Source organism: Dipodomys merriami, unplaced genomic scaffold (genome assembly GCF_024711535.1).
Source record: "Dipodomys merriami isolate MVZ:Mamm:240054 unplaced genomic scaffold, mDipMer1.0.p SCAF_63, whole genome shotgun sequence".
NCBI lineage: Eukaryota > Metazoa > Chordata > Mammalia > Rodentia > Heteromyidae > Dipodomys > Dipodomys merriami.
In genome coordinates, this window is record NW_027206213.1 from 7,592,971 (window position 1) to 7,620,319 (window position 27,349).

At 40.3% G+C, this 27,349-nt stretch overlaps 1 protein-coding gene across 5 annotated transcripts in view; it reads right to left on the reverse strand.

Annotated features, from left to right (window-relative positions):
* LOC138815270 (SANT and BTB domain regulator of class switch recombination) overlaps window positions 1-27,349 on the reverse strand; it is a 62,734-nt gene that overhangs the window by 2,728 nt on the left and 32,657 nt on the right. For all 5 annotated transcript variants that reach the window (XM_070004573.1, XM_070004569.1, XM_070004572.1 and 2 more), the window contains 9 exons: window positions 22,589-22,734; window positions 21,637-21,736; window positions 18,933-18,965; window positions 16,673-16,772; window positions 13,034-13,125; window positions 11,634-11,662; window positions 11,480-11,553; window positions 6,294-6,382; window positions 2,136-2,227 (listed from right to left, as the gene is read on the reverse strand). In XM_070004573.1, coding sequence (XP_069860674.1) covers window positions 2,136-2,227; window positions 6,294-6,382; window positions 11,480-11,553; window positions 11,634-11,662; window positions 13,034-13,125; window positions 16,673-16,772; window positions 18,933-18,965; window positions 21,637-21,736; window positions 22,589-22,734 — 755 coding nt within the window. The remainder of the gene's footprint in view (window positions 1-2,135; window positions 2,228-6,293; window positions 6,383-11,479; window positions 11,554-11,633; window positions 11,663-13,033; window positions 13,126-16,672; window positions 16,773-18,932; window positions 18,966-21,636; window positions 21,737-22,588; window positions 22,735-27,349) is intronic.

The window sequence follows — 27,349 nt, forward strand, 5'->3', positions numbered from 1 at the left end:
CTGGAGGAAAGAGTCTTGCAGACTTTTGAACCACAAGTCTTAGATCTCAGCCTCCTGAGTAGATAGGATGATAGGTTTGAGTCACTGGTATCTGACTTGCTTTTACATTTTTGAGACATAATATAGTATGTATAATATATATGATGTGTCTAGTCCAGCATTATCAAATATGTTAATGCTTTTTCAGTAAATCAAATGAACATTTGAATTAAGTGAGAAAAATAAAAACTATAAATATCATGACACCAGGATAGTTCAAAGGTTTTTTTGTTTTGTTTTTGGTGTGTGTGTGTGTGTGTGTGTGTGTGTGTGTGTGTGTGTGTGTGTGTGTGTGTGTGTGTGTGTGTGTGTGTGTGTGTGTGTGTGTGTGTGTGTGTGTGTGTGTGTGTGTGTGTGTGTGTGTGTGTGTGATTCCTGGGGCTTGAACTTAAGGCCTGGGTTCTGTCCCTGAGCTTCTTTTGCACAAGGCTAGTGCTTTACCACTTGAGCCAGAGTTCTACTTCTGTCTTTTTTGGTAGTTTAGTGGAGATTAGAATCTCACAGACTTTCCTGCCGGGGTTGGATTTAAACCATAATCCTCAGAGCTTAGTCTCCTGAGTAGCTAGGATTACAGGCGTGAGCCACTGGTGTTTGGCTCAATTCAAGTTTTTTGTTTTGGTCGTGGTTGCACTCAGGGCCTGGGCACTGTTCCTGAGCTGCTTTTGTACAAGGCTAGTGCTTTACTATTGAGTCATAGTTCCACTTCTGGTTTTTGGGTTGTTAATTGGAGATAAGAATCTCACAGACTTTCTTACCTGGGATGGTTTTGAACCATGATCCTCAGATCTCAACTTCCTGAGTAGCTAGGATTACAGACATGAGCCAGCACCCAGCTTAATTCTAGTTTTAATTGCCACAAATGTATGAAAAAACTTTAGACTTCTCTAACTTTCTAGATTTTGGAATAAGGTATTAAGATCTGTAATATTAATGTTAAAATCTCAGTAAGCATTAAACTTTAACAGAAAGTTTGTGATATAAAACAAGACTTACACTAAGTTAACTTTTATTAAGAAAATTAAAGCAATTAAGTATGAGGATGTAGCTTAGTGGTAGAGTACTTGCCAAGCATGCACAAGGTCCTGAGTTCTATCCTAAGCACCACTATAAATGAATATATATATATATATATATATATATAAAGTAATAAAGAAAAGGAACATGTAGAAGTATGTATATTTTGCTAATTCTCACTTGCACTATAGCTTTCGTTATTATATTCATAAATCATATAATGGTATATCCGTAAACTAATAAGTTATACAGCATTGTATACTAAATTATTATTGAGCCCAGGGTCTGAAGTTAGGTAGGCAAGCCCTTTACCACTTAGGTGTGTCATCCCTAGCCCCTGTAGTTTTCATTTTATCAGTCGTTGGCTCAGAATGAGCTGCCTCAGTAAACAGAAAACTTAAAAAACTTTATGCTTTCATAAAATTTTGAATTTTCATAACATTCCTGATTATTTTATTTTATTTTTTTGCCAGTCCTGGGCTTGAACTCTAGGTCTGGGCGCTGTCCCTCAGCTCTTCAGCTCAAGGCTAGCACTCTACCACTTGAGCCACAGCACCACTTCTGGCTTTTTCTGCTTATGTGGTGCTGAGGAATCGAACCCAGGGCCTCATGCATGCAAGGCAAGCACTCTACCACTGAGCCACCTTCCCAGCCCCTCCTGATTTTTTTAAAGTTACTTTTAAAGTTAAAATTCAGCGGGCACCAAGGGCTCACACCTGTAATCTTAGCTACTAAGAAGGGTAAGATCTGAGGATGGCTGTTCAAAGCCAGCCTGGGAAGAAAAGTCTGTGAGACTCTTATCTCCAATTAACCACCAAAAAGCTGGAAGTAGAACTATGGCTCAAGTGATAGAGTGCTATTCCTGAGCACAAAAGCTCAGAGACAGTGCTCAGGCTCTGAGTTCAAGCCCCAAGACCAGTACACATATACACAAAAGTTAAAATCCAGTTCTGATTAGTGCCTTGATGATCAAATTTCCTTGAAAAGGAAATAGGAAGCCAAACTCAAATTATGTGCTTGTTGTGTTCCTATGATTTACCCTTCAAAGCCAGTGGCATTTTGTATTTTTTCTACTGATTTACCTTGTATTTTTCTCAGAGTTGCTTTGTCGTGCACTGACAGGCATTGAGGCTTTGATTTGTGCTTCAAGCCTGGAATAAATACCTCCTGCAAACTACAAAATAAAGAAGCAAAATTAACCTCAAAGAATTAATAGAAACACTGCTTTATTACCATGGCATTCTTTAAAACTTAAATTTTGATCTTTAAAATATGGTCTATAAGCCAGTAATGCTACCTACTCAGGAGGCTGAGATTTGGAGATCCCAGTTAGAAGCTAGACTAAGCAGACAAATCCGATTAGCAAGCAAAAATCTGAAAGTGGAGCTGAAGCTCAAATTGTAGAATGCCAGCGTTGAATAAAAAAGTTAAGGAAAACATGAGGCCTTGAGTTTAAGCTCCAGTACCAGAAAAAAATTTGGGGCTATAGTTTGAAGTATAATTTACATGCAGTAAAATTCATCATTTTAGCACATAGTTCTTGACAATGCATACAGTTATATAATCATTGCCACAATGTGGACATAGATCAGTTCCATAACAAGCAAGAAAATCCCCTTGAACCTTTCTAAGTTCATTTCTGAAACTACTATCAGTTTCTGACAATCATTACTTTGTCTTCTGTCTCTATAGTTTTGTATATACTCATATACACACTATATAAAATACAGTATATAGTGTTTTTTTTTTTGTTGGTCGTGGGGCTTGAACTCTGGGCCTGGGCACTGTCCCTCAGCTCTTCAGCTCAAGGCGAGTGCTCTAACACTTGAGCTACAGCGTCACTTCCGGTTTTCTGGTGGTTTATTGGAGATAGGAGTCTCATAGTCTCTCCTGCCCAGGCTGGCTTTGAACCATGATCCTTAGATCTCAGCATCCTGAGTAGCTAGTATTACAGGCGTGAGCCACCAGCGCCCGGCTAGTATATAGTTTTGAATCTAAGCCAGGCATTGGTGGCTCATGCCTGTAATCCTAGCTACTCAGGAGGCTGAGATCTGCGAATTGCAATTCAAAGCTAGCCAAAGCAGGAAAGTCCACAAGACTCCAATAAGCCACCAGAAAACTGGAAGTGGTGCTGTGGCTCAAGTGGTAGAGTGCTTGCCTTGAGCTGAAGAGCTGAGGGACAGTGCCCAGGCCCAGAGTTCAAGCCCCACAGCCAACAACAACAACAACAAAAAACAGAAACAAAAACAAAAATACCCCCCCCCAAAAAAACACCCCCCAAAACAAATAGTTTTGAATCTGGTTTCTTTCACTTATCATAATGTCTAGATTTATCTACATTGACATATATATTAGGAGGTCATCTTTTTTATATATCAAATTTATTCATTTATTAAACCAAACATTTGAGAATGGGAGTTAGTTCTCTGAAATAAATAACTGTTACAAAATTATAGACAGAAAAAAAACAGAACAAAGTCCTGGGACATGCCATTGCTTCTAGCAAGGCTGGAAAGCAGTTGGGACTATATTCATTGAACCTGGGGTATTTGGAGCATCTCTCTCTCTCTCTCTCTCTCTCTCTCTCTCTCTCTTTCTCTCTCTGTTTTGGGATTTAAACTCAGGGCTTTGAACTTGCTAGGCAGATGCTCTAACATTTGCGACATGCCTCCAGGTCCTTTTTGCATTTGTTATTTTCTAGGTAGGGTCTCACTTTATACCTAGACCCTTAGGTCTGGGTTGTGATCCTGCTACTTGGGCCTCACTGTACCCTTAGAGAAAATGGGAACTCACCACTGCACCCTGCCTCAGTCCTTGTGCATCTACCCTAGCTGGGATAACAGGCATGGGCTACCATGTCCAGCCATTGGTTGAGATGGACTCTTGTGGACTCTTACGCCCAGGCTGATCTTGAACCATGATCCCTTGAACTCTGCTTCTCAAGTAGCAAGGATTATAGGCTTCAGCCACCACATCAGGCTCTAGAAGTATTCTTAGAATGAGAATTGGGAAATTTAAGCATAAGTTATTTACATTGACTTTATATTTGTTATTGATTTACAGTGTCTATAGCAAGATCTGATGAAGTGGAGGAAGCTTTGGGATGAGTAGATGTGCTATTAGGCATAACTTGGATGCTTCAGGATTGGTGAAGGTTAATAGTTGAGAAAATTCTTTGGTAAATTAATTGTAGTGGCATTTGATATTTAGTAATCTGGCAACTGAATCAAGTGTTCAATATACATTCTAGTCATTTCCCAGGTAAAGGACATTATTTAGTGTATTTCTAGTTTTGGCAATTGTGAATAAAGACAGTATAATTGTATAATTTGTATGGCATTTTAAGAAACTGCCAAACTATTTTCCAAATTGGTTATTTAAAAAAGGGAGGTTAGCTGGGCACTGATGGCTCATGCCTGTAATCCTAGCTACTCAGGAGGCTGAGATTTGAGGATCACAGTTCAAAGCCAGCATAGGCAGGAAAGTACATGAGACTCTTTTTTTTTTTTTTTGTCGGTCATGGGGCTTGAACTCCAGGCCTGGGCGCTGTCCCTCAGCTCTTCAGCTCAAGGCGAGCGCTCTACCACTTGAGCTACAGCGCCACTTCCGGTTTTCTGGTGGTTTATTGGAGATAGGAGTCTCATGGTCTCTCCTGCCCGGGCTGGCTTTGAACCGCGATCCTCAGATCTCAGCCTCCTGAGTAGCTAGGATTACAGGCGTGAGCCACCAGCGCCCGGCTCCACGAGACTCTTATCTCCATGTAACTAACAAAAACCAAAACTAGAACTGTGCCTCAAGTTTTAGAGTCCCCGATTTCAAGCCTCAGGACTGACATGTACACTTGCATGCACATTTACACCCACCCCCCATACACAAAGTTTTAAATTTAAAAAATTCTATATATTTCATTTTATTTTTGGTGGTATGGATTGAACTCAAGGCCTCATATATACTAAGCATGTGCTCTATCACTAAGTTGTACACCGAGTAGTGAAGTAAAAAAAAATTTTTTTTTTTTTTTTGGGTCCGGTCGTGGGGCCTGAACTCTGGGCCTGGGCACTATCTGTCCCTCAGCTCTTCAGCTCAAGGCTAGCGCTCTACCATTTGAGCCACAGCGCCACTTCTGGCTTTTTTCTTTTTGCTTATGTGGTGCTGAGGAATTGAACCCAGGGCCTCAGGCATGCAAGGCAAGCGCTCTACCACTGAGCCACCTTCCCAGCCCATGGGAAGTAAAAAATTTGAATAACAGTGTTAGGACAAGAGTTATGGCATACAAACAAATAATAGGACTGGAATGTGGCTTAGTGGTAGCGTGCTTGCCTAGCATGCATGAATTCAGCTCTGGGTTTGATTCCTCAGTACCACATCAACAGAAATAGCCAGAAATGGTGCTGCGGCTCAAGTGGTAGAGTGCTAGCCTTGACCAAAAGAAGCTCAGGGACAGTGCCCAGGCCCTGAATTCAAGCCACAGGACTGGCAAAAAGACAAGACAAATATAAATAATAATAATATTATGTCTAATATAGTAATAGTAATTCTAGTAAGAATACTGGCATTCTAGTCATGTGCTGATTTTCAGCAAGATAAAGCAAGATAACATCATACCTTAGAAATAACATCTAAGCAGCACATTGCAGACTTAACTAAAAATCAACACCTTCACTAAGTCATTTCTCAACAGTTAAGTGTTTGGTCGGCAGTGCACAGTTAATCTACTTTTGGTGTGACATCACACTTTAGTGATTACATATATAATATATAATATAATAATACATATTATTTGCTGCCTATACTGGGGTTTGAACCCAGGGCCTAGGAACTGCCCCTCATTTTTTTTTTTTTGTTCAGGGTTGGCACTCTACCACTTGAGCCTTACTTCCACTCTTGGCATTCTGGTAGTAAACTGGAGATTAGATTCTCACAGACTTTCCTTTCCAGGATGGATTTGAACTATCAGCCTAAGATCTCAGCCTTCTTAGTAGCTAGGACTATTGGCATGAGCCACAAGCTCCTGACTGATCTTATTGTTTATTACCTATAATATTGAGGACCTATGGACAAAGGCTAATAAGAGATGGTATGTAAATTCTGGCTAACTAATACAGAATAATAAAAAAATGTAAACTGCCTTTTAAAAAATCTGCTTAAAATATCTTTACACTCTTCATGATGAAAAACTAAAGTAGGAAGGAACATCTTACATTTATACAGTCATTTATATACTAGTAAACAATTCTTACTTCTTTTGCTTCCTTTGACTTGACTCGGTCCAGATCTCCCAATCTCATTTTTATTAGGTGCCCTGTAATTTCAGACATCCGCCGCTGATCTGAAGGAAAAAAAAGTAAATATTACTCTTCATGAGCATGATTTATAATTTGCATTTCCTATATACTGTAATCTTAGTAAAGATTTATGAAAATCTCTTTTGCTGTTATTTTTCAGGTATACACTATACCTACATATCTGACAAGAACCCAAGGCAGCAAGAGGCAAGATTCACCTGTTGGTAACTGAAACTGTTGGTAATTGGATATAGTTTAAGTATGTCCCCTAAAGGTTTATATGTTGGAAACTTGGTCCCCAGTAGAGCCATATTGAGAGATGAAAGGACATTAAAGAGGTGGGGGGGGGGTCTCTTTTCCTAAAGAGGTTAGTTCCTTGGAAGTAACATCCTTGGAAAAGATTAATGTAGGTCTTGTGGGACCTTGCTCATTTCCTGAAAGAATAGGTCATTATAAAAAGAGAAAGTCGTACCCAAGATATCCAAACAATTCTAACAGACTACTTTCAAAAGCTATACTCTCTAAAGAAAGAAAATCGGGCAGAAATGGATGCATTTTTAGAGAAATACAAGTTGCCCAAACTGAGCAAAGAAGAAGTTAACCAATTAAATAAGCCAATATCCTATAATGAGATACAGGAAGCTATCAAAAGTCTTCCAACAAAAAAAAGCCCAGGACCAGATGGATTCACAGCAGAATTCTATAAGACCTTTAAACAAGAACTAATACCCATACTTCTCAAGCTCTTCAGAGAAACAGAGAAGGAGGGAGCTATCCCAAACTCATTCTACGAAGCCAGTATCACACTCATCCCCAAACCAGGCAAAGACCCAACCAAAAAGGAGAATTACAGGCCAATCTCCTTGATGAACACAGATGCAAAGATCCTTAACAAGATTCTAGCTAACAGAATCCAGAAACACATAAAAAAAATAATTCACTATGACCAGGTAGGCTTCATCCCAGAGACACAGGGATGGTTTAACATACGTAAGTCAATAAATGTAATCCAACATATCAACAGAGCCAAGGTCAAGAATCACATGATTATCTCCACAGATGCAGAAAAGGCCTTTGATAAAATTCAACATTCATTCATGCTAAAAGCTCTGGAAAAAATTGGAATAGAAGGAACATTTCTTAAAACAATAAAAGCCATTTACAACAGACCAATAGCCAGTATTATACTTAATGGGGAAAAGCTACAACCAATTCTCCTAAAATCAGGAACAAGGCAAGGATGCCCACTGTCTCCACTCCTCTTCAATATAGTCCTAGAACCCTTAGCCAGGGCAATAAGGCAAGAAAAAGACATTAAAGGGATCCGCATAGGGAAAGAAGAAGTTAAGCTATCCCTTTTTGCAGACGACATGATACTATACCTCCACGATCCCAAAAACTCCATCCCCAAACTCTTAGAAATCATAAATCACTTCGGCAAAATAGCAGGATACAAAATAAACCCACAAAAATCAGTTGCCTTCCTATACACTGATAATGTACAGGAAGAGAGGGAAATAAAGGGAGCAACCCCATTCACAATAACCTCCCGAAAAATAAAATATTTAGGAATTAACCTAACCAAAGATGTAAAAGAACTATTTAATGAGAACTATAAAAAGTTAAAGAAAGAAATTGCAGAAGACACTAGGAAATGGAAAGACCTCCCATGCTCTTGGATAGGCCGACTTAATATAGTAAAGATGGTAATACTTCCAAAACTAATATACAAATTCAACGCAATTCCTATTAAAATCCCAATGACGTACATCACTGAAATACAGAAAACAGTCCAAAAATTCATATGGAACAACAAAAGACCTAGAATAGCCAAAACAATTCTAGGGGATAAAGACAATATGGGAGGGCTATCCATGCTGAACTTCAAACTCTACTACAGAGCTATAATAACAAAGACAGCATGGTACTGGCACAAAAACAGACCCGAAGACCAATGGAACAGAATAGAAGATCCAGAAATAAATCCACAGGCCTACAGCCAGCTGATATTCGACAAAGGAGCCAAAGACATACAATGGAAGAAACACAGCCTCTTCAACCGCTGGTGCTGGGAAAACTGGGCAGCCACATGCAGAAAACTAAAAGTGGACCCCAGCCTATCACCATGCACCAACATCAACTCAAAATGGATTAAAGACCTTAACATTAAACCTGAATCTCTGAAACTACTGCAGGACAGAGTAGGAGAGACACTTGAACTAATAGGCACAGGAAGGAACTTCCTGAACAGAGTCCCAGGGTCACAACAAATTGGAGAGAGACTCGACAAATGGGACTACCTTAAAATAAAAAGCTTCTGCACAGATAAAGCTATCGCAACCAAGCTAGAAAGACAACCAACTAATTGGGAAAAAATATTTACCAGCAATATATCAGACAAGGGGTTAACATCCTGTATATACAGGGAACTCAAGAAACTAATCCCTCCCAAACCTAACAAACCAATCACTAAATGGGCAAGGGAACTAAAGAGGGACTTCTCAAATGAAGAAATAAAAATGGCAAAGAAACACATGAGGAAATGTTCATCATCCCTGGTGGTGAAGGAAATGCAAATAAAGACAACCCTGAGATACCACCTTACCCCAGTCAGAATGTCCCATATCCACAAATCAGCCAACGACAAATGCTGGAGGGGATGTGGAGAAGGAGGAATGCTATTACACTGCTGGTGGGAATGTACACTCATACAACCACTTTGGAAAGCAGTCTGGAGGGTCCTTAGAAAGCTAAAGATTGACCTTCCTTACGACCCAGTCATACCACTTCTAGGCATCTACCCTGAACAACAGGAACCAATATACAAGGACATGTGCACCTCCATGTTTATTGCAGCACTGTTCGCAATAGCTAGGATATGGAAACAACCTAGATGCCCCACCACAGATGAATGGATCCAAAAATTGTGGTATCTATACACAATGGAATATTATGCAGCCATTAGAAATGACAAAATAATGGCATTTGCACGGAAATGGATGGAGCTAGAAGGAATCATGTTGAGCGAGGTAAGCCAAGAACGAAGAGACAAACAGTACATGGTCTCCCTGATAAGCGGATGATAAATCCAAAATGTTAGGTGATATGACAAAACTAACAGGACTTAAGAAACAAAGAACTCCCACTCATCTGGTTGAACCACTACCAAATATCCCCATGCTGCTGATCACATATATGGTATATAACATGTGAGCACCGTTATATATTACAGACTGTGATAGACAATTTGCTCCAGGAAAGTTAGAATGAATTTGTGACTTTAAATGAGCATCATTATTCCACAATACTGTGAATTTCCGGAAATTAAGTAATCACTTAATCACAATCAAAAAAAAAAAAAAAAGAACCTTGGGGAAGGGACGGAGGGAGGGGATGGTAGGGGGAAAACAATGGAGGGGGTAACAATGTTCAAGAGGAAGTGTACTCATTACCTCACTCATGTAACTGTAACCCTCTGTATAGTATCTTTACAATAAAAAAATTAAAAAAAAAAAAAGAAAGTCTGGGGGCTGGGAAGATGGCTCAGTGGTAGAGCGCTTGCCTTGCATGCATGAGGCCCTGGGTTTGATTCCTCAGCACCACATAAGCAAAAAGAAAAAAGCTGGAAGTGGCGCTGTGGCTCAAGTGGTAGAGCGCTAGCCTTGAGCTGAAGAGCTGAGGGACAGCGCCCAGGCCCAGAGTTCAGGCCCACGACCGGACCAAAAAAAAAAAAAGAGAAAGTCTGGCCTCTGAATCTTTCTTGCTTGCTTCCTGTCTTGTCATGTGCTTCTCTTTCTTGCACATATTACTGCCATGAAGACATCTTATGTTGCGATGTGGCAAGAAGGCTCTCAGCAAAGTCAAGTAGCATGGCCTTGAACCTTAATAACTGTGAGCTAAATAAACTGCATAAAGCAGCCAGCCTTCACACAGCAACCGTAAATGTACTAAGATAGGGCTTAAGTCATATTTTGTCATTTCTGCAGTAAAAGTCATAGGCAAAAGTCATTCTGAGAGATCTCAATATAATACAAAATACATTATCTACTGAAATGTTTATTCATTTATTTATTTTTTTTGGGTCCGGTCGTGGGGCCTGAACTCTGGGCCTGGGCACTGTCCCTCAGCTCTTCAGCTCAAGGCTAGCACTCTACCACTTGAGCCACAGCGCCACTTCTGGCTTTTTTCTTTTTGCTTATGTGGTGCTGAGGAATCGAACCCAGGGCCTCAGGCATGCAAGGCAAGCGCTCTACCACTGAGCCACCTTCCCAGCCCTGAAATGTTTAGTAAAGAAATTCTGATTGGGTCCTCTGAAGATGGGCAACTTTGGAACTTTTATTTTTTTATGTTGGTACTGGGGCTTGGACTCAGGGCTTCACACTCTTGTTTTTGTTGTTGTTGTTGTTGAGGGATGGTGACATGTCACTAGAGCAATGCCTCCAGTTCAACTCTTTTTTTTTTTTTTTTTTTTTTTTTTTTTTTTTTTTTTGTCGGTCATGGGGCTTGAACTCTGGGCTTGGGCGCTGTCCCTCAGCTCTTCAGCTCAAGGCGAGCGCTCTACCACTTGAGCTACAGCACCACTTCCGGTTTTCTAGTGGTTTATTGGAGATAGGAGTCTCACGGTCTTTCCTGCCCGGGCTGGCTTTGAACCGCGATTCTCAGATCTCAGCCTCCTGAGTAGCTAGGATTACAGGCGTGAGCCACCGGCGCCCGGCCAGTTCAACTCTTTTGATGGGTAATTAGAGATGGAGTCTCAAAGACTTTTCTGCCTGGGCTTTGTTAAACCTCAGTCAGAACTTAATTAGCCTCCTGAGTAGCTAGGATTACAGGTATGAACCACACTGGTGCCTAGCTGGAACTTTGTGTCAGATAGGATTTTTTTTTGTTGGTTGAACTCTATGCCTGGGTGCTGTCCCTCAGCTCTTCAGCTCAAGGCTAGCGCTCTACCATTTGAGCTACAGCGTCTTTTCTGGCTTTTTCTGTTTATGTGGTGCTGAGGAATCGAACCCAGGGCCTCATGCATGCAAGGCAAGCACTCTACCTCTGAGCCACCTTCCCAGCTCCTCAGATAGGATTTTTAACATTATTTAGCATATTTAATCAAATGAAAGACAATGTTATTTACACCCAATTAACTTTACCATCTTCTCTTTGTGCATCCTGGTTGAATCTCAAGGATCTTGTGGCATCCCATTTATTCTTCTGAATACTCACACTATTGAAAAAATAGAACAAAATCTGTACTGATGCTGCTTCAAAAGTGGATATCCAATTGGACTGAAGAATAATACTCACACAAAAGGAGACACATCTCTAGCAGCTGACTGAAATAAAGTAGACATGATTATGGCTCAATTAAAACACATGTATTCAATAGTTAACTATAAAAGTTTATATTTATTAAGTGCAAGAAATTGAACCAAGAACATTTACAAGTGTTTCTCAGTTAAGTCTGGCAGTAGTTATATACAAAAGGCACTACTGTGATCCATAATAAAATAGGTTTAGAGAAGTTAAGAAATTTGAACCCAGCTCTCTCTGTTGACTTTAGAATCTTTTTTGGGGCCTGAACTCTGGGCCTGGGCGCTGTCCCTCAGCTCTTTAGCTCAAGGCTAGTGCTCTACCACTTGAGCCAGAGCACCACTTCCAGCTTTTTCTGCTTATGTGGTACTGAGGAATCAAACTCAGGGCCTCATGCATGCAAGGCAAGCACGCTACCATGGAGCCACCTTCCCAGCCCCTGACTTTAGAATCTTTTAGAATTAATCCATTCATGTACCTGTTGTATATAACACAAAGATGTACAACCTATCCAGTATCATTGTGGATCTGTCTCAGCCCTAACTTTTCATACATTTTTTTAAACTTGGTTTTTCTTTCAGCTAACTACAGCTGCTACTGTCCTATCTGTGCTTGTACCTCTTCCTTACATGGCATATGGAAATAAAAAACTGATTTTCAAGGTCATAATTTATTATTATTTGTGTGTAGGCACATCTGCATGCTTGCATGTGCATATGCATATGTGCACACTAGTCTTAGGACTTGAACTTGGGACCTGAGTGCTATCCCTGAGTTTTTTTTTTTAACCCAAAGTTAGTGGTTTACCACTTGAACTACAGTTCTACTTCAGGCTTTTTGTTGGTTAACTGGAGGTAAGAGTCTTATGGACTTTCCTGCCCAGGCTGGCTTTGAACTGTGATCCTCAGGTCTCAGTCTCCTGAGTAGTTAGGATTACAGCTGTGAGTTACCAGCACCTGGCAATAATTTATTAAAAGTCTATTTATTTTTAAGTTTTAAAATATGTAATACTGGTTCCAAATTCAAAAGGTTCAAACAGCACAAATATTAAGAAGTTTCTTACCTCTCAGAAGGCAACTCCCAAGCAATCTTAGCGATTTCTTGTGTAGCTCTCCAGAGATATTTTGTATACAATGAAATACTTATTTTACACAATTCCCATTTCACACAAATGCTGGTATGCCAGTATACACATGGTAATATACCTTCCCTTTTCTTGATTTGTTGATATGTTATAGATCTTTAATTTCTAAAGATCCTAAAGCCTATAAATAACTTAATTTTGTTTTGTGAACATTCTATTTTGATAGAACTTCTATTTTGAATTTTCCCTGTTTATATTTACTGGTTTCTTCATATGAACTTCAGAGTAATAATAGACAATTTAGAGTTACCTTTTCCAATGCCTTTTCTTTCTTTTGAGCACAAGGTGAAGACATCTGCTTTTTTGGTTGCTTAGTGAACTTCTTTGGCTTCTCCTTTTTCCCTGGTAATAGAAGGACAATGTTATGAGTATAAAACGTTCACCTCTCTAATGTACCTGTTACTTCTAAACAATGAAATCATTTTACAACCTCTGGGCATGGTGGCCCACATATGCAATCCAGTTCTTGAGAAGTTAAGGAAGTATAGTGAGTTCACTTTCAGTACATTAATCTCTGGGAGAAAGGTGAAGGGAATGAATTTGAAGTCTCAATTAAATGAGATATAGAAAATTTGAGGAAAATGACATATTTATGTCTCTGAACCTAACTTGACATTGTAATCATCTTCTAATTCAATCTTCTAGACATTTAATCTTCTAATCATTTCTAAATTTAAAAGTTGCTTGTCACCAAGAAAAACATAATTTGAGAATATGAGAGAAAACTCACACATATACAAAGCCTTTAATATGATTTCTGCTCAGGCAGGTTTTGGTCTTGGGAAGAAGCAGGATTGAAATAAATTACATTCTGAACTAAGATATTCTTGATATCACTTTTTTCAGTTAAGTAGAAAAAGGCTACGGACAGAAAATAGGATGGGGAGGAGGTATTCTTCCAAAAATAATGTATGATGACATGGTGGGAGGTGGCTTAGTGGTAAAGTACTTGCTTCTCATGCATGAGGCCCTTAGTTCAATTCCTCAGCACCACATAAGCAGAAAAAGTTGGAAGTGGTACTGTGGCTCAAGTGGTAGAACTCTAGCTGTGAGCTTAAGAGCTGAGGGACAGCGCCCAGGACCAGAGTTCAGGCTCTACGATGGACCCCCCCCCCCAAAAAAAAATGCATGAAGGTAAGTCTAATACACCTGGTAACTTTTCCAAACAAGAATTATTTGTAGGGGCTGGGAAGGTGGCTCAATAGTAGAGCACTTGCCTTGCATGCCTGAGGCCCTGGGTTCGATTCCTCAGCACCATATAAGCAAAAAGAAAAAAGCCAGAAGTGGTGCTGTGGCTCAAGTGGTAGAGCTCTAGTCTTGAGCTGAAGAGCTGAGGGACAGCGCCCAGGCCCAGAGTTCAGGCCCCACAACTGGACCCCTCAAAAAATTATTTGTATAACACCTCCACAAGTTTTGCTGCACTAGTTAAAAGGATAACTTTGTGTGACTACCATAAATAATAAAATATGGTAAATGATAACTCTTGAAGGTATTATGATGAACAAGCAAAATTAATAATCTAGACAGATTCTCTTGGTAGCTTGATCTTTTTTTCCCAAAATATATATTTTAATTGCTATTATACAGGTGATGTACAGAGGGGTTACAGTTTCAGTTAATGAATGAGTCAGGTAATGAGTACATTTGTTTTTTGACAATGTTACTCCTTGCATGTGTCTCTTAAATTGGAAGACTAAGTGTTATAAAGTTGTGGAAATACAGGACAGATAGGATATCTGGCAATGGTAATGTGCAGGGTTGGACAATTCCTTCCAAGTAAGTGGTAGAAGCAGAACAAAAATATCATGAACAACCATTTGAAGATTGATCAGGCAGAGGGTTGAGCACTTATACTTAAGAACTGTGAGTTTGTGGTCTCTCTCCTGAACCACTTCCTGGACTCCTTGGCTTGGGGAGAAAAACTGTAATGCACTTAAGAGAGGTGTGGCTCAAGTTGTAGAGCACTAGCCTTGAGCTGAAGAGCTGAGGGACAGCACCCAGGCCCAGAGTTCAGGCCCCACGACCGGACCCCCCCCCCCAAAAAAAAAACAACAACAAAAGAAACAACAGCAAAAAAAACATTTAAGCAAGGTGCCAGTGGCTCATGCCTATAATCTTAACGATCAGGAGGCTGAGAAATCAGAATCATAGTTGGAAGCCAACCTAGGTAGGAAAGTCTGTGAGATTCTTATCTTCAATTAACCATCAAAAAGCCAGAAGTGGAGTTGTGGCTCAAGTGGTAGAACATTGGTCTTGAGAAAAAAGCTCAAGGACAGCACCCAGGCCCTGAGTTCAAACCCTAGGATTAGCACATACATAAAAACATTTATCCTAGCCTGGTGCCAGTGATTCCTACCTACAATCCTAGCTATTCAGGAGGTGAAGATCTGAGGATCAAAATTTAAAGCCAGCTCAGGGAGACAAATCTGAGGGAGATACTTCCAGCAAAAAGCTGGAATTGAAAGCAGCATGGCTCAAGTGGTAAAGCAATAGCCATGAGCAAAAGTGCTGAGTCAGAGCACAAGGCCTTGAGTTCAAGCGCCAGTAATGGCACAAAAAACAAAAAACAAAAAACAAAAAAAAAGAGAGAGAGAGAAAAGGAAAGATAGCTGTGAAAGGAGCGGGCAACAGCACTGGGGTTTGAGCTTAGGGCTCAGGGATTGCTTGAAGCCAGTTTTTAGTATTTGTGACATGAGTCTAGTCCTCTTGGCTTTAGTTATTTTTCAGATAAGAGTCACACGCCAGGGGTTGGCCTTGGACTATAACCTGCCAATTTATGTCTCCTGAATAGCTATGATTATAGTTGCATCCTACTATGCCTACCTCACTGTTTGAAATAGGGGTCTTGCTATCTTTTTAGCCTGGGCTGACCTCAAACTGCAAGCCTCTTGATCTCTGTCTTCTGAGTACTTGGGATTATAGATACGTGTTACTACACCTGACCTGATGTTCTTCAAAGACTCTCTGGATCAATTTTCCTTGCTGAGTTAGTTTTTGGAAAGAAGTTAGATTTTTTTTTGACACATGCCAAGTATTGGTGGCTCATGCCCATAATCCTAGCTACTTAGATCAAATTCAGTGTTAGCCCAGGCATTCAAAACCAATAGAATCTTATCTCCAACTCAGGAAAAAAGCCAATAGAGGCATGGCTCAAGCACCAGCCTTGAGAGCAAAAGCAAAAGCACAGCAAGAGTATGAGACTTGAGTTCAAACCCCAGTTCTGGCACACACAACAAAAGCATAAGTCTATTTTGTAGTTGCATAATAATCATGCTTTTAATTAAAAAAAAATCACACTTGATGAATTCTTTTTTTTGGGGTTGGTCGTGGGGCTTGAACCCTGGGCTTGGGCGCTGTCCCTGCACTCTTCAGCTCAAGGAGAGCACTCTACCACTAGAGCTACAGCGCTACTTCTGGTTTTCTTGTGGTTTATTGGAGATAAGAGTCTTACAGACTTTCCTGCTGGGCTGGCTTTGAACCGTGATCCTCAGATCTCAGCCTACTGAGTAGGTAGGATTACAGGAGTGAGCCACTGGCACCCGGCTAAAAAAAAATCATACTTGATGAATATTAATTGTTCATTTGAGTGCCAATCCAAATCATCTCAGGTACAAATCTCTGATCCCATTTGTGTGTTACACATTAAATTATATCTGAAATAAAAATTTGGAAGATTTTCAGTACACTGTCCTTTATGAGTATTTGAAAATTTTGTTTTGGTGCCAGGGTTATGGAATCTTAGTGGGGCCTCTATTCTTTTTTATTTTTTTCCCCAATGTTGTCAGCTACCATGTAGTTACATAAGCCAGTTCCCTATCACTTGCATTAAAAGCTTCAGAATGTAACCCTTTATAATGGTGAGACTTGGTTTTAACTTAGAAGCCAATACTTTGTTTCTTGGATACTTCTTCCTCATCACCAACTTCATCTTCAGTGACCTCTGATCCAGTAGTATATTCTTCTTCTTCTGAAAATAATGACTGCTGTTTCTAAATTAAAAAAGAAAAACACATTATAAATGTATTATCAAAGCCAGGCACCAGTGGCTCACGCCTGTAGTCTGTACTGAGTAGGCTGAGATCTGAGGATCATGGTTCAAAGCCAGCCTGGGCAGAAAAGTCTGTGAGACTCTTATCTCCAATTAACTACTAGAAAACCAGAAGTGGCGCTATGGCTTAAATAGTAGAGTGCTCGCCTTGAGCTAAAGAGCACAGGGATAGCACCCAAGCCCAGAGTTCAAGCCCCACAACCAGAAAAAAAAATGTATTATCATTACATCTCTAGTGAATTCTTTTTTTTTTTTTTTTTTTTTTGCCAGTCATGGAGCTTGAACTCGAACTTAGAGCCTGGGTACTTTCCCTGAGCTTTGTGCCCAAGGCTGGTACTCTACCACTTTGAGCCACAGCGCCACTTCTGGTTTTCTGGTGGTTAATTGGAGATAAGTATCTCACAGAGTTTCCTGCCCAAGCGGGCAATCTTCAGATCTCAGCCTTCTTAGTAGGTAGGATTACAGGCATGAACCACCAGTGTTCAGTTCTAATGAATTCTTTAAAATGCATTTACCTAAACTTGACTGGATGAATGAGTTAAATAAGAACTAATACTGGGACTGGGAAGATGGCTCAGTGGTAGAGTGCTTGCCTTGTATGCATGAGGCCCTGTGTTCAATTCCTCAGCATCACATAAGCAGAAAAAGCCAGAAGTGTCGTTGTGACTGAAGTGGTAGAGTGCTAGCTTTGAGCTAAAGAGCTGGGGCCCAGGCCCAGAGCTCAGGCCCCATGACCGATAAAAAAAAAAAAATAAAAAAAAATAAAAGAATTAATACTGACTGTTGGATATCCAGCACAAGCTTTAGGATACGGTCATAAGAATTTCTACTTTTAGTCTAGTGGCTCACACCTGTAATCCCAGCTACTCAGGAGGCTGAGATCTGAGGATCAAAGTTCAAAGCCAGTCCAGGCAGGAAAGTCCATGAGATTCTTATCTCCAATTAACCACCAAAAAGTGGGAAGTAGAGCTGTAGTGCAAGTGGTAGAGTGCTAGCCTTAAACATACAAGCTCAAGTACAGTAACCAGGCCCTGAGTTCAAGACCCACCACCGACAAAAAAAAATTTTATTCAGGACAGAATTATATTACATCATATATTTTCTTATTACCTTCCTTCACAGAAACTAGTATAGTGACATGTATATAACAGCATTTGTAGAATTCTATTTCTATCACTCAATTGAAAGTATGTCCCTTAATATTAAGATTAAATTACAGCGGTGAAGGTGTGCTCAAGCAATAGAGTTCCTGCCCAACAAGTATGAAGCCCTGAGTTCAAACTCTAGTACTGCCCAAGACAAAACTAAATTATAATTGAGTATAATTATCGCATAAACAATTATATATGCAATTATATAACTGCATATATTGCATTCATTTCCTGTATCAATTTGCTTTACTATCTATCATTACTAATCCAAATTTCTATTCTATTTTGTGCATGTATGCTCATCCTGGGGCTTGAACTCAGGACCTTGTACTCTTACTTACCTTTTTCACTCAAGGCTGGTGCTTTACCACTTGAGCCACACTTCCACTTTCAGAATTTTGTTGGTTAATTTGAGATTAGAGTCTCTCTGACTCTTCTACCCAAGCTAGATCCCCATATCTCAGCTCCTGAGTAATTAGGATTACAGAGGTAAGCCACCACAGCGCCTAGGCTCCTATTCCATTCTTATAAATACAGATGGCAAAAAGCACAGCATTGGTAAATAGTTTAAAAAATCAACCAAGATAGGTGTGGTGACACATGCCTGTAATCCTAGTACTAAGGAGGCAGTGATTTGCCTCTTCAGGAGGGAGAATTCAAGCCAGTGTAGGTTACATAGGGAAACCCAAAGTGAAAAAAAAGAAAATAATGAATACAACAAAAAATCCATCAAACAACTAAATAATGATAATGTAATAGTTTAACTTCCTAAATGTGATTTAAAAGAGACTTTAAAGTCTTAACAAGTCTATTGCTTATAATGAGAATATAGAGTACATATGTGTTTTAAACACTTTTTTCTTTCTTGTAACTTTTTTTTAAACCACATTTTGGTACGCTTAAAACTGAAGCAAAAGATTCATGAATGGTGAATATAACTGCTTGCTTACCAGTTGAAGAGTCCAGTTCTTCAATGACAAGAACTGTAAGACAGAGGAATCCAAGTTAATTAATCTGCACCTATCCAGATTGCAGGTCCTTATTTTTACATGGTTTATGTAGAAGAACTGAACAAAGTCACTAATATGGTTCCTTTCTAGTTAAAACAATTAAAACTCAGCCTAGTGGGCTGGGAAGATGGCTCAGTGGTAGAGCACTTGCCTTGCATGCCTGAGGCCCTGGGTTCGATTCCTCAGCACCACATAAGCAAAAATAAAAAAGCCGGAAGTGGCGCTGTGGCTCAAGTGGTAGAGCGCTAGCCTTGAGCTGAAGAGCTGAGGGACAGCACCCAGGCCCAGAGTTCAGCCCCATGACTGGACCAAAAAAAAAAAAAAAACTCAGCCTAGCATGTGAATTTAAAAATCAGTCATGAGGGCTGGGATTGTAGCTTGCCTTGCATGTATGAATCCCTGGGTTCAAGTCCTCAGTATCATATGAACAGAAAAAGCTGGAAGTGGTGCCGTGGCTCAAGTGGTAGAGTGCTTGCCTTGAGCAAAAGAAGCTTAGGGACAGTGCCCAAGCCCTGAGTTCAAGCCCCAGGACTGGCAAAAAAAAAAAAATCAATCATGAATCAGGTGCCTGTGGTTTATACCTGCAATCCTAGACTGTGGTTAGAAGCTAGTCTAGGCAGTACAATCCGTACTGTTATAATCAGATTATTATTTATTACTTATAATAATTTTTATTAATCATCAAACATCCAGAAGTGGTTCAAGTAGTAGAACACTAGTCTTGAGCAGAAAAGATAATGGACAGCACCCAGGCCCTGAATTTAAGCCCCAGGACCAGCACACAGACATACACACAAAAAGAAAAAAAAAAAAAGAAAAAAAAATCAATCATGTGTTTGAGGTCAGCCTGGGTAAAACAGGAAGATCTCATCTCAAAAGAAAACAGCAACAACAACAACAAAAATCCTCCCTAGAAAATGATCTGGGGATGGGTTGGAGGCATGGCTCAGTTGGTAGAGAGACAGTAAGTAAGATACTTAGTTCAAACTAGGATCTAAAAAAAAAAGAGAGAGAGAATGACCTGGGTGTTTGAAAAAATGTGCAGGGGGGTGGGTGGGTGACATTATCCAAAAAGAAAGTCACTCTTCACCTCACTTATGTATGTAACTGTTAGCCCTCTGTATATCACCTTTATATATAACAACAATACATTAAAAAAAAGGCAAGAGTGCAAAAATATCAGAAGTAGTGCTGTGGTTCAAAGTGGTAGAGCACTAGCCTTGAGCACAAGAGATCAGATACAGCACTCAGGCCCTTAGTTCAAGTCACATGACTGACAAAAAAGTTATAAACTCCACATAGCTATATTAACATTGCCCTTCACACTTATTTATGAGTTATATATCAAACAATAAGTAAGACCAGTCCTTAATTTTTATAAGATATAATTGATATAATTGAAGATTATAAGAAAGATATAATTGAAATATTTAACAAAATAAACTAAAATTGCATTAGGTACATGTGATTTATTTGCCCTTTGAGAATGATACTGGGAAAAATAACAATTTTCTTTTTTCTCCTGGAGTCCTGGGTCTCAAACTGAGGGCCTGACACATGCTAGGCAATCATTTTACCTTTGAACTACATCTCCATTCCCCTACCCATTTCTCAGGAGGCTGAGGACTGAGGATTGTGGTTCATGGCTCAAAGCCAGCCCAGGCAGGAAAGTCTGTGAGACTCTTACCTCCAATTACAGAAAAATGGAAGTGGTGCTGTGGCTCAAATTGGGAGAGTGCTAGCCTTGAGCAAAAAGAGTTCAGGGACATGTCCAGTCCCTGAATTCAAGCCCAATGACCAACAACAACAACAAAAAAGAATTTCATGTGAAAATGTTTACAGAACAGGGATGGAGACATACTACCTTCAGTCCTCAGATTATTTTTTGTCCATAATAAAAATTCCAAAGATCATGTTACATTTTATGACATTAAAAATCTATAATCTAGTAGCTGGGTGCCAGTGGCTTATGCCTGTAATCCTAGCTACTCAGGAGGCTCAGATCTGAGGATCATGGTTTGAAGCCAATGCCAGCAGGAAAGTTGGTGAGAATCTTATCTCCAATTAACTATCAGAAAAACCAGAAGCAGGGGCCGGGAATGTAGCTTAGTAGTAGAGAACTTGCCTAGCATACATGAAGCCCTGGGTTCCTCAGTACCAAATAAACAAAAAAAGCCAGGAGTGATACTGTGGCCCAAGTGGTAGAGTGCTAGTATTGAGCAAAAGAAGCTCAGGGACAGGGCCCAGGCACTGAGTTCAAGCCCCAGGACTGTCAAAAAAAACCCCAAAAATCCAAAAAAACCAAGAAGTGGCCCTGTAGCTCAAAGTGGTAGAGTGCTAGCTTTGGGCAAAAAGAGCTCAGGGACAGTGCTCAGGCCGCGAGTTCAAGCCCCATGACAAGCACAAAAACCCAAAACTATAAGCTAAGATATGAATACATATTAACTACTAGATACTCATAACTATTAGTTACTAATTCTTTGAGAGCAATGTACTCTATCATACAGTTTTACTCATTTAGCATAGTATTTTGTTAGTATTAGATAATCAGTTCCATTTCAATTTAAGTCGACCAGGTTCCTGTCAAAGATGAAATGTCATCAATTGTTTTACATATGAAGAATAAGTAAAAGAAGTTACTCACAGCATTGAGTTCCCCAGTTTTGGGGCCCCATGGTGCATTTGACTCCAGTAAAACATCACATTCTAGACCCTTTTCATCATAGATGCCAACTGCAGGATCACTTGAAAAAGAAACATTTTTATGGAGAGGTATTCAATTTCCTAAATACTTAAGTCAGAGTATCTTTCTACTGCAAATATTTCATAACATCATCTTAGGCCTGAGGCTCTAAGTCTGATCTCTCTCTCTCTCTCTCTTTCTCTCTCTCACACACACACAGGACACACACAAATACAGTTCTTAAGAATAAGATTGCCACTTCAATATTTACATTTCTGAATTTGTCTAGCAAAAGACATCCCACATGGGGTATGCCACTGTTCTACAAGCAGCATGTCTGTCAGGTGGTAGGTGGTAGAAGAGGCTGCTATGATTGGTACTGTTGAGAATATGCTCCAGCCCTCAATTTCATAGCCTTATCATCACTTTTTCTAATGTGTCAACCAAGCTTTTTTCTTTTTCTTTTTTCCAGGGCATTCAAGGCCTTAGCACTATCCCTGAGCTTCTTTTGCTTGAGGCTAGTACTCCAGTAGTGAGCCACAGTGCCACTTCCAGCCTTTTTTGTTAATGTGGTACCATAGAATCAAATCTAGGGATTCATGCATGCTAGCCACGTACTCTACCATGAAGCCATATTCCCAGCCTTTATGTCTCTTATATTTTTTCCAGGTAAGCAAGTACTCTATCATTTGAGTCAAGTACCCAATCCTTCCAAGATTTTTATGTTTTAACTGTCAAACAAATATCTGTTTGCTTTTACTGTAAACTAACATAATTTTGGTTGAGCTTTTTGAAATAATGAAATATATCTGAGGATGATGTTACTGATTGGAAAGTACTAGGGAGATAGCATTCTGAAATAGAAACTTCTCAATAAACCTTCAAAATGGTGTGGGTCATTTTTTTTCCTCACCTAACCGCATCTTTAAAAAAGGGCACAACAATAACATCTTTGTGTTCGTATAGATCATCCAGGATTTTACTAGTTGGACAAGACATCAAATCCCCACCTTCAGCTTGATCACGAAGAGCAATCGTGTGGTCCCTCACTTTACAGCCCTGCCACATAAGAGACATTAAATTGAAAGTTGGTTCAGTATAGAACTACTCTTTTATTTATTTTATTTCTTTATTTCTGATGGTGGGGCTTGAACTTAGGGCCTGGGCACTGCCCTGATCTTTTTCCCTCAAGGCTAGCACTCTACCACTTGACTACTTCTGGCTTTTTTTTTTTTTTTTTTTTGGTAGTTAATTGGGAATAAGAGTCTCATAGACTTTCTTGTCTAGACTGGCTTTGAATTGCCATCCTCAGATTTAGCAGCCTCCTGAGTACCTAGAATTAAAGGCATGAGCCACCAGTGCCCAGCTAGAAATACTCTTTCAAAGATGTCTGTGAGCTGAGCACAGGAGTAGGGGATGGGGGGGGGGGTGTCAAACCTATTATCCTAGCTACTCAGTAGATTTAAGGACAGAAGGTCAAATCCAACCTTGGCAGTAAAGTCCATGAGATTTTTTTTTTTGGGGGTCCGGTCGTGGGGCCTGAACTCTGGGCCTGGGCGCTGTCCCTCAGCTCTTCAGCTCAAGGCTAGCACACTACCACTTGAGCCATAGCGCCACTTCCGGCTTTTTTTTCCTGCTTATGTGGTGCTGAGGAATTGAATTCAGGGCCTCATGCATGCAAGGCAAGTGCTCTACCACTGAGCCACCTTCCCAGCCCTCATGAAGTCCATGAGATTTATCTCCAATTAACCACTAAAAAGCTAGAAGTAGAATTATAGCTCTAATGGTAGAGTGCTAGCCTTGAGTAACAAAAGCTCAGGGACAAGCAAAGCTCTGAAACAAGCCCCAGGACCAGCACACCCCCAACTCAAAAAAAATTGCGGAGCCTGGTGCTGGTGGCTCACACCTGTAATCATAGCTCCTCAGGAAGCTGAGATCTGAGGATCGCGGTTCAAAGCCAGCCTGGGCAGGAAACTGTGAGACTCTTATCTCCAATAAACCACTAGAAAACCGGAAGCGGTGTTGTGGCTCAAATGGTAGAGTGCTCAGCTGAGGGACAGCACCCAAGCCCAGAGTTCAAGTCCCACGACACACACACACACACACACACACACACACACATTGCCAACTCTTTTAGGGTCAACCATCTACTCAATAAAACAAAAAAAACCCCAACTATATTAGATAGAAAACACTGATCATTTCTATATCTTTCTGCTGTACTGTACCACTTGAGCTACAGCTCCACTTCTGGCTTTTTGGTGGTTAACAGAAAATGAGAATCTTGTGAACTTTCCTGCTCCAGCTGGCTTCAAACTGCAATCCTCAATGTCATCCTGAGTAGCTAGGATTACAGGCATAAACCCCCAGTACCTAGCTGAAAATTATATATTTCTTTTAACAAATATAAAAACAGGTAGCAGTTGGGTACAGGTGGCTCACAGCTGTAATTCTGAGTAAGAGGCTGAGATCTAAGGACTGAGGTTCAAAGCCAGCTGGGTCAGACAAACTGAGAGACTCTTACCTCCAGTTAACCAGCAAAGCTAAACCAATTAAAAAAGTACCACAACAAAAACAGAAAACAGTAGGAGTGGGAGGATTGGGGGAGAGGAGTTAAGCTCTCTTTCCATACCAAACTTCATTTTTAATGTTAAAGTGGAGTTGGGGCCCTGGTGGCTCACTCCTGTAATTCTAGCTATTCAGACAGTTGGGATCTGAGGATCCAATCTGAAGCCAATCAGACTTATCTCCAATTATCCACCAGGAAACTGGACATGGTGTTGTGGCCCAAGCCCTGAATTCAAGCCCCATGGCTGGAAAAAAAAAAGAACAAAAAAGAGCAGGGTACATAGGAGAGGCTATCTGAATCTGTCCTCTCCTTTGAAGTAGTAAATGTACAAATTCTTATGAATTAGTAGAGGTGGAAAGAGAGGCATATCTGGTAAAAAGCAATTCTGAGGATTACTTGGGTTTTTGGTAGACCTTACTCATCTTAAAATCATTGTCTAAGGATTAGGAGTTGCTATACTGAAGAGACCACATGCACTTGTCTAGTACAGATAAGAACTGTCATTTTGAGTCTTTTATTCATTTCCTCCATGGGGAACAGATATTATTAATCTCATCCTTTCCTACTTTAACCCAGTTATAATAAAATTCATCCTTGCTAAAACTTAAAAATAATTACTGTTTTATTTTTATTTTACTTTTCTTCTTTATTTTTCAAATTATATTTGACTACTTTTTTGTTGTTGTTGGTCATGGGGCTTGAACTCTGGGCCTGGCCACTGTCTGAGCTCTTCAGCTCAAGGTGAGAGCTCTACAACTTAAGCCATAGCACTGCTTCCGACTTTCTGGTGGTTAATTGGAGAAAAGAGTCTCAAGGACTTTCCTGCCCAGGCTGGCTTTGAACTGTGATCCTCAGATCTCAGCCTCCTGAGTAGCTAGGATTACAGGTGTAAGCCACCAGCACCTGGCTTGACTCCTTTTTTTTGGGTGTGTGTGTGGGGAGGAGGGATACAGAAAAGAGATTAAAACATAGATTAGGGGCTGGGAAGGTGGCTCAGAGGTAGAACGCTTGCCTTGCATGCCTGAGGCCCTAGGTTCCATTCCTCAGTACCACATAAACAAAAAGAAAAAAGCCGGAAGTGGTGCTGTGGCTCAAGTGGTAGAGCGCTAGCCTTGAGCTGAAGAGCTGAGGGACAGATAGTGCCCAGGCCCAGAGTTCAGGCCCCACGACCGGACCCCCCCCCCCCAAAAATAAATAAAACATAGATTATCTAGCCATATTAAGAAATAGAACATATAGAAGGGCGCTGCTGGCTTATGCCTGTAATCTTAGCTATACTCAGGAGGCTGAGGTCTAGTGATAACAGTTCAAGATGATCTGGACAGAAGAGTTTTGAGACTCTTATCTCCAGAATAATTATCTCCAGAATAATTCACAAAAAGCAGGGCTAGAGGAATGGCTCAACTGGTAGAGTGCCAGCAAGAGCAAGTGAAAGGCCTTTAGTTCCAGTGCCCATAATTGGTGGTAGTGGGGACCAAAAGTTCAAACACTAATACTGGAAGAAAAAAAAAAAAGCTGAACAGGCTGGGAATGTGGCTTAGTGGTAGAGCACTTGCCTAGCATGCATGAAGCTCCGGGTTCAATTCCTCAGTACCACATAAACAGGAGAAGCCTGAAGTGGTGCTTTGGCTCAAGTGGTAGAGGGCTAGCTAGCCTTTAGCAAAAGAAGCTCAGAGACAGTGCCCAGGCCCTGAGTTCAAGCTCCACGACTGGCCAAAAATAAAAAAAAAAAAGAAAGAAAAAGAAAATAAGAGCTGAACCTAAATAATTACCTCCCCTTTCCCAAAAGATAACTCCTATCTTTTCTGGTACCTGGTCTTGAACTCAAGGCATCGTGCTCTGGCTTGGTGCTTTACTGCTGAGCCAGACTGTTACCTCAGTTTTTCTGCTGGATAATTGGAAATGGAGTTTTCTGCCCAGGTTAGCTTCATACCATGGTATTTTCCAGGTCTCAACTTCCTGAGTAGCCAGAATTATAGGCATGAGCCACAGACACCTGGCTTCTTTATCCTAATTCTATACAAACTACTCCCTTTTCTCATCCTTTTGCCACTTATGGATGTATCCTTAAAAACTATAGTTGTTTGGGCTGGGAAGGTGGCTCAGTGGTAGAATGCTTGCCTTGCATGCATGAGGCCTTGGGTTCGATTCCTTAGCACCACATAAGCAGAAAAAGCTGGAAGTGGTGCTGTGGCACAAGTGGTAGAGCACTAGCCTTGAGCTGAAGAGCTGAGGGACAGTGCCCAGGCCCAGAGTTCAGGCACCATGACTGGCAAAACAAAACAAAACAAACAAACAAAAAGTATAGTTGTTTTACCTCACTGGTTTTGTCTGACATCGTGCTCTTATAATGGAGTAATGTTTAGTGCACAAAATCATAAAATTTTCCTTAATATATAGTGTTCTGTTGTATTAATATGTATCATTTGTTTAATTCTTCTGTAGCTGATGGATAGACTATTTTTATTTATTTTTATTTTTTATTTTTTTGGGTTCCAGTTGTGGGGCCTGAACTCTGGGCCTGGGCGCTGTCCCTCAGCTCTTTAGCTCAAGGCTAGCACTCTACCACTTGAGCCACAGCACCACTTCTGGCTTTTTTCTTTTTGCTTATGTGGTGCTGAGGAATCGAACCCAGGGCCTCATGCATGCAAGGCAAGCACTCTACCACTGAGCCACCTTCCCAGCCCCAGAATTGTGGCAATTAACAAATATTGTTACATTCTTTTACATTTCCCTGTTGCTCTTCCCTCTTACCTCCAGCAGCATCTGAGAATTATCATTACTCTACATCCACCCTAAAAGCTAATAAGATATTTTGATTGTAGTCATATTGGTGAATATAGATCTTCTTGTAATTTTTAAATTTCATTTTCCCTAGTTATTAGTCTTTTTTTAAATGTTTATTTGTAGGAACTGTGTCCACATAGGTTGCTTGTGGAGGATTTATTATCTTTATAATACTGAGTCTTAGAATTTTAATTGTAATATTTTATATTGTACTTCTGTATAAAGTTTGCTAGATTCATAGATACTTCTCAACCCATATTCACAAAGTATGCAGCTCATCTTCGGTACTTCATAAATACTTTTTGTATGATGTCAATG